The sequence below is a fragment of the Sprattus sprattus genome, assembly GCF_963457725.1.
Source record: "Sprattus sprattus genome assembly, chromosome: 3".
Lineage (NCBI taxonomy): Eukaryota > Metazoa > Chordata > Actinopteri > Clupeiformes > Clupeidae > Sprattus > Sprattus sprattus.
The window spans coordinates 47030252-47037751 of record NC_137922.1 but is presented as its reverse complement, the minus strand read 5'-3'; the positions used below and the strand labels follow the sequence as shown (position 1 = coordinate 47037751).

At 49.5% G+C, this 7500-nt stretch overlaps 1 protein-coding gene across 1 annotated transcript in view; it reads left to right on the top strand.

Moving 5' to 3' along the window:
- sdk2b (sidekick cell adhesion molecule 2b) overlaps positions 1-7500 on the top strand; it is a gene marked incomplete at its 3' end in the record, with an annotated part of 111337 nt that overhangs the window by 64061 nt on the left and 39776 nt on the right. Inside the window, 8 exon segments of the mRNA XM_080834121.1 lie at positions 933-1054; positions 1523-1632; positions 2208-2358; positions 2653-2890; positions 3997-4112; positions 5786-5975; positions 6503-6601; positions 7076-7270. Coding sequence (XP_080690247.1) covers positions 933-1054; positions 1523-1632; positions 2208-2358; positions 2653-2890; positions 3997-4112; positions 5786-5975; positions 6503-6601; positions 7076-7270 — 1221 coding nt within the window.

Below are 7500 nucleotides of genomic sequence, written 5' to 3'. Positions count from 1 at the left end.
CAGTACCCCTTCACACCACTAGGGAGCACTGTGGTAGTTGAACAGAAGTGAGTCAAGCACTGCCTACACAGAGCTGGCAGTAGGCCCACGGGTTTAGTGAGGCAGCGCTTTGAAGTGAAAATGAGGATTTGTCTCCGCCGCTGTTCGACGGCACTTCTGATCTGAGTGAAAACGCACATCAGAGCCTCCCGCCTGCTCGTTAGGGACCTGTTTCATGTCTCACACGTTCACAAAGGACACTTCTTCAAACACGACTGAGTGTTGCTCTCTTTTTCCTTCTTTCTTTCTTTCTTTCTTTGCTTTTCTTTGAACTGGCTGTTGAAATATTCAGACCAGCATGGCAGAAGTAGAACCTGATTCTCACTTGCAAGTGGCCCAAAGCTCTGACCCAAATCCAGTCCAAATCCGGTCCAAATCCGGTCCAAATCCGGTCCTTATCCGGTCCCCCAAACACCACCACCCCAGCCCCCCCCCCTCCCGCTGGGTCAGTGTCATATCCACTCCAAAAAGAGCTGATGTCAATGGAGACTCTCTCATTAACAAACACCTGTGAGTGTGTGTGTGTGTGAGTGTGTGTGTGTGTGTGTGTGTGTGTGTGTGTGTTCAGGGCATAATGATGACTCTCAGAGGAGAATATTTTTGAACTTCATTTAGTTTCTTCTTCTTATGCTCTCTGATCCTTCCCTGCTGTGGTTGAGTTAAAGGCATTTACCCACCTGCTGGGCTTAGCTGTGTGTGCAAGTGTGTGTGTGTGTGTGTGTTTGAGGGAGAGAGTGTCTATGTGTTTGAGAGCAAGAGAGTGTGTGTGTGTGTGTGTGTGTGTGTGTGTGTGTGTGCACAACTGCAAACACACTCTGTATATGTACACAGATACAGCAGATATGTGGCTCAAACCCATTGTGCCTCCATCCTCCATCTTGTGTCCACTGCAGAGTTGCCTGGGCCCCCCACCAACATGGCCATCTCCAACATCGGCCCCCGCTCCGTAACGCTGCAGTTCAAACCTGGCTACGACGGCAAGACCTCCATCTCACGCTGGCAAGTGGAGGCCCAGGTAGGGTGACTGTCTGTGTGTCTGTGTGTGTGTGTGTGTCTGTGTGTGTGTGTGTGTCTGTGTGTGCATCTGTATGTATGTATGTATGAATGAGTGTACTTTCATGCTTGTGTGTGTGTGTGTGTGTGTGTGTGTGTGTGTGTGTGTGTGTGTGTGTGTGTGTGTGTGAGTGAGTGAGTGTGTGTGTGTGTGTCTGTGTGTGTGTGTGTGTCTGTGTGTGCATCTGTATGTATGTATGTATGAATGAGTGAACTTTCATGTTGTGTGTGTGTGTGTGTGTGTGTGTGTGTGTGTGTGTGTGTGTGTGTGTGTGTGTGTGTGTGTGTGTGTGTGTGTGTGTGTGTGTGTGTGTGTGTGTGTGTGTGTGTGTGTGTGTGTGTGTGCGTGTGTGTGTGTGTGTGTGTGTGTGAGTGAGTGTGTGTATTATAAACAGTATGTACCACCTCAGTCTCCTGTGTTCTCGGTCAGATTGGTGTGTTAGGTGAGAATGAGGACTGGGTGACGGTGCACCAGCTAACCAATGAGCCTGACGCCCGCTCCATGGAGGTGCCTGGCCTCAACCCCTACACCTTCTACAGGTACACACACACACACACACACACACACACACACACACACACACACACACACACACACACACACACACACACACATACACACACACACACACACACACACACACACACACACACACACACACACACACATACACACACACACACACACACACACACACACACACACACACTGCCCTCAACCCATGCACCTTCTACAGGTACACATACACACACACACACACACACACACACACACACACACACACACACACACATTGCCCTCAACCCCTACACCTTCTACAGGTACACATACACACACACACACACACACACACACACACTGCCTTCACCTTCTACAGGTACACACACTGCCCTCAAATCGCCTCCACATTACTCCACTTCATGTGTGCCGTGTGCTCAAGTGATTGAGCGATTCAATATGATAGTGTGTTTGTCTTTTAGGAATGGAAGAAATATCTACATTGTGAATGTAAGTTAACTATACGTTGAATGTGTGTGTGTGTGTGTGTGTGTGTGTGTGTGTGTGTGTGTGTGTGTGTGTGTGTGTGTGTGGCTGTGTGTGTGTGTTATCTCAGGTTCCGCATGCGGCAGGTGAACATTGTGGGCACCAGCCCCCCCAGTCAGCCCTCTAGGAAGATCCAGACCCTGCAGGCGCCCCCAGACATCGCCCCCGCCAACGTCACCCTGCGCACGGCCAGCGAGACCAGCCTCTGGCTGCGATGGGTGGTACGTGTTCAAATGCAGACAACCCTAAACACACACTTGACTCAAAACACACCAAGACAGATATACTAACACACACACATATTTGTTTCTATATTGCAATGCATTGTGTGACTGTACATCGCATCACATCTCTCTCTCTTTCTCTCTCACCCCCCCTCTCCCTCTGTTTCCCTCTATCTCCCCCCACTTCTACCTTGCTTTCCCTTTCTCTTTATCTCTCTCTCTCTCTCTCTCTCTCTCTCTCTCTCTCTCTCTCTCTCTCTCTCTCTCTCTCTCTCTCTCTCTCTCCTGTAGCCCCTGCCTGAGTGGGAGTATAATGGCAACCCTGAGCTGGTGGGCTACCGCGTGCAGTACTCCCGCCCCGGCTCCTCCGCCAAGCCCCTCAGCCACATCATCAGCGACCGGCTGGAGCGGGAGTTCACCATAGAGGACCTGGAGGAGTGGACCGAGTACGAGGTGCGCGTGCAGGCCATCAACGGCATCGGGTCCGGACCCTGGAGCCAGCCCGTCCGCGGCAGAACCAGGGAGTCCGGTGAGGATTTGATCAGAACCACACTAAAGGGAACCTTACTAAAGGGAACCTTACTAAAGGGAACCTTACTAACCTTACTCAAGTGGTCACATAAGTACATTAATACACCTACTGTAATGTAATACCTAAGTGGCCTATGTGTGTATGTTATATGCGTGGGAACAAGCACACTTGCACATGAGCTCACACACAGACACACACAGAAACACAAACACACACAGAAACACAAACACACACACACACACACACACATGGAAACAGACACACAGACACAAACACACAAACACAAAAACACACAGAGCCTTGCCAGATCCTGCAGAAGCACTAGGGTTATTTATTTTTAAAAAGAGTACATTTGAGATGGATGAACATCTCGTTTACAATGAGAAACACATTTCAGCATTTGCCTGAATGACAGTTTCATAACCCAGCGTGAGCACTAACCTGTTCCCCGTGTAGCCCTCTGGATCAGGCTCTGGCACTGTGGAGGGTAGCGAGGGCGGAGAGAAGGGAAGAGAAGAGAAGGGAAGAGAAGAGAAGAGAAGGGAAGGGAAGAGAAGGGAAGGGGAGAGAAGGGAAGGGGAGGAAATTGGGAACACATGGAGTATTTTTTTTGCTGCTGCTGAAATTCCTCGGATCCAGAGCATGATGTCCTGGGAATGTGCGCCGTACCGGCGTTCCCGAAATCCAGGCCTTTTCCCAATATGGCCATGCCTGGCCGTGCGGCCTGAGCTCATTGGTCGCGCCGCGTCTCCAGTCCACCGCACGCGCTCCCGGCTAGTCCATTCCCTACGGGAATCACGGAATGTGTGGAAAAAATATTTGGACAGACAAATTGTACAATAAAACTCCATCTCTTTGTCTCGGCTGGGAGGGGGAAGTTTGTCTGTAGAAATGCTTATAACATGATTTTGTGGTATAAAAGTAATTTATTTTTCTTCTGTTTCTTTTGTTTTATTCCACTGTGTCTCTGATTCTCTGTCTCTTTCTCTCTCTGTCTCTCTCGTTCTCTCTCTCTCTCTCTCTCTCTCTCTCTCTCTCACCTCTCTCTCCTGCTTTTTCTCTCTCTCCATCTCTCTCTCTCTCCTGCTTTCTTCCTGCCCCAGTCCCATCATGTGGCCCCACCAATGTGTCAGCCTTCGCCACCACCTCCAGCAGTATCCTGGTGCGCTGGTTTGAAGTTCCTGAACCCGACCGCAACGGCCTCGTCCTGGGATACAAGGTCTGTGTGCCCTCCCTGTGTGCCCTCCCTGTGTCCATCTCTCCGTGTCCCCACTGTCCCCTCGCTGTGCCCTCCCTGTGTCCATCTCTCCGTGTCCCCTCGCTGTGCCCTTCCTGTGTCTGTCTCTCCGTGTCCCCACTGTCCCCTCGCTGTGCCCTCCCTGTGTCCATCTCTCCGTGTACCCACTGTCCCCTCGCTGTGCCCTCCCTGTGTCGATCTCTCCGTGTCCCCGCTGTCCCCTCGCTGTTCCCTCCCTGTGTCCGTCTCTCTGTGTCCCCGCTGTCCCCTTGCTATGTCCTTGCTGTACCCTTGCTGTGCCCTCCCTGAGTCCATCTCTCTGAGTTAGTCACACACTCACGGCCTCGTCCTGGGGTACGAGGTCTGTGTGCCCTCCCTCTGCCCGTCTCTCTGTGTCCTCGCTGTGTCCTCGCTGTGCCCTTGCTGTGTCCATCTCTCTGAGTAAGTCAAACACATATGGCTTCATCCTGGGGTACAAGGTCTGTGTGTGCCCTCCCTGTGTCCATCTCTCTGAGTTAGTCACACACTCATGGCCCAGAGGAGGGAGACAGCGGCCATTTTGGGCTGCGTGTCCTGCTGAAGCAGTGTGATGAGTGCTGACAGCGGGTCTTAGTAAGCAGGATACTCATACTGAGTCTGGGCAGGAAAACAAACCCCAAAGTGCCCCTAAGCAAGGGCTGTTTGTTGTTGTTGTTGTTTGTGTTTATGGTCGTTATTTTCTGTTTTTCTGTTAATTTCTCTGCCTCTTATTTGACTTTCACCTCATTAAACCCCTCTGTCCCCTCTTCTCTATCCATTCCTCTTTCTTCTTTTGTTTCTCTATCTGGTTCCTCTACTTCTCTATCTCATATCTCTGTTCACTTAATCTATCTATATATATCTATCTTTCTATCTATCTATCTATCTATCTATCTATCTATCTATCTATCTATCTATCTATCTATCTATCTATCTATCTATCTATCTATATGTCTATCTATATATCTATCTATCTATCTATCTATCTATCTATCTATCTATCTATCTATCCATCTATCTATATGTCTATCTATGTCTCTCTCTCTCTCTCTCTCTCTCTCTCTCTCTCTCAAATTCAAATTCAAATTCAAATGAGCTTTATTGGCATGACAAATATAGTTTGCATTGCCAAAGCATAGCACAGACATAAATCTACACATATCAACAGACAAAAGTGTGTGTGTGTGTGTGTGCGTGTGTGTGACCGTGTGTGTGTGTGATTGTGTGTGTGTGTGTGTGACTGTGGGTGTGTGTGTGTGCTTGTGTGTGTGTGTGTGTGTGTGTGTGTGTGTGTGTGTAGAGCTTCACAGACCACAATCACCGTCCCTTGCCCTATGGCATTCACAGACAAATTTGGCAGCAAGACCCGCTGTCTGTCCCTGCTGTCCAAGCAAGACTGACATCTTTTCCCGTTCCTCTAGATTTTGGAAGCCTGGGATTAGGCTCGTAAACCTGTCAAAGTATGACTTCCTTATATTATTGAATTTCTCACAGTGAAGAAGAAAGTGCACCTCTGTCTCGACCTCACCTGTTACGCAGTGACCACATATTCGTTGCTCTCTTGGCAGCCAGGATTTTCTTTGTCTGCCTTTTTCTATGGCAAGATAGTGGTCACTCTCTCTCTCTCTCTCTCTCAGGTTGTGTATAAGGAGAAGGACTCAGACAGTCCCCTGCAGTTCTGGACAGTGGAGGGGAACACCACTCACAGTGTGCAGCTGACAGACCTGGGGAAGTATGTGCTGTATGAGATCCAGGTCCTGGCCTTCACCCGCATCGGAGACGGCATGCCCAGCTCCCCCCCAATCCTGGAGCGCACCCTGGATGATGGTAGGCACACTCAGACATTCACACCCTTGGAATCAGTTCAGTTCAGTTCAGTTCCATTCAGTTCAGTTCAGTTCAGTTCAGTTCAGTTCAGTTCAGTTCAGTTCAGTTCAGTTCAGTTCAGTTCAGTTCAGTTCAGTTCAGTTCAGTTCAGTCCAGTTCATTCAGTTCAGTTCAGTTCAGTTCAATTCAGTTCAGTTCAGTTCAGTTCAGTTCAGTTCAGTTCAATTTAATTCAATTTAGTTCAGTTCAGTTCAGTTCAGTTCAGTTCAATACAATGGAATTGCTAAATGCAACTATTGTTTAAACACTCCAATAATATAACAGACTTAAGGTAAAGACTTTAGGGAAAGAAAGAAAAAAATAACTAGATAGATGGATAGACAGACAGACAGACAGACAGAACTTTATCCATTCCAAAGGCAACTTGTAGAAATCTGATAAAACACAGAAGCGCTTGGTTGTGACTTCCATGGTTGTGTCCTCCATCCTGACGTCTGTGCCCCCTCCTCCCCTGTGCCCCCCTGCAGTGCCAGGCCCCCCGGTGGGCATCCTGTTCCCGGAGGTGCGGACCATCTCAGTGCGCCTCATCTGGCAGTCCCCGCTGCAGCCCAACGGCATCATCCTGGGTGAGTGGCCACCGCGTCATCCGGCGTTTACCGGCCACAGCCGCCAGCAGAGGTTCAGCCCTGAACATAGTGCAGTGCCCAAAGCCGCCAGCAGGGGTTCAGCCCTGAACATAGTGCAGTGCCCAAAGCCGCCAGCAGGGGTTCAGCCCTGAACATAGTGCAGTGCCCAAAGCCGCCAGCAGGGGTTCAGCCCTGAACATAGTGCAGTGTCAAGCCTTCAGCAGCAGTCATGTCACTTATTGTGATTGGTAAATTAGTACGGACCTTAACCACATCAATTGCACCCCTGCATAGAGCTTAAGAGGAGGTTAAAGCATGTGAAAATGTCAAAATGTAAAACTATAAACTATAAACATAGTGTACAATGGAAAATGGCGTTTCCAAATAACAGATGAGCCATTACACCTCACACTCTCTTCCTCACAAAACCACACAAACTAACTCCAACTTCCTGTCACATGTCTTTCCCCTCAGCCTATCAGATCACGTACAGGCTCAACTCTTCCAATAGCAACGCGGCTACGGTGGATGTTCTGAACCCAAGCACGAGGCAGTACACCGTCACCAGCCTGCGGCCCGAGTCCGTTTACGTGTTCCGGATCACCGCCCAGACCCGCAAGGGCTGGGGAGAGGCTGCCGAGGCGCTGGTGGTTACCACGGAGAAGAGAGGTAAACCCGCGGAGCACCTGGATTTACGACATGTTGTTACCTAAGCTACGGATTAGGTCATGGAGTTGCATGGCTTAGAGTCATGCCAGATGAGTGTGTGTGTGTGTGTGTGTGTGTGTGTGTGTGTGTGTGTGTGTGTGTGTGTGTGTGTGTGTGTGTGTGTGTGTGTGTGTGTCTGTGTGTGTGTGTATGTATGTGTGTGTGTCAGTGTGTGTGTGTGTGTGTGTGTG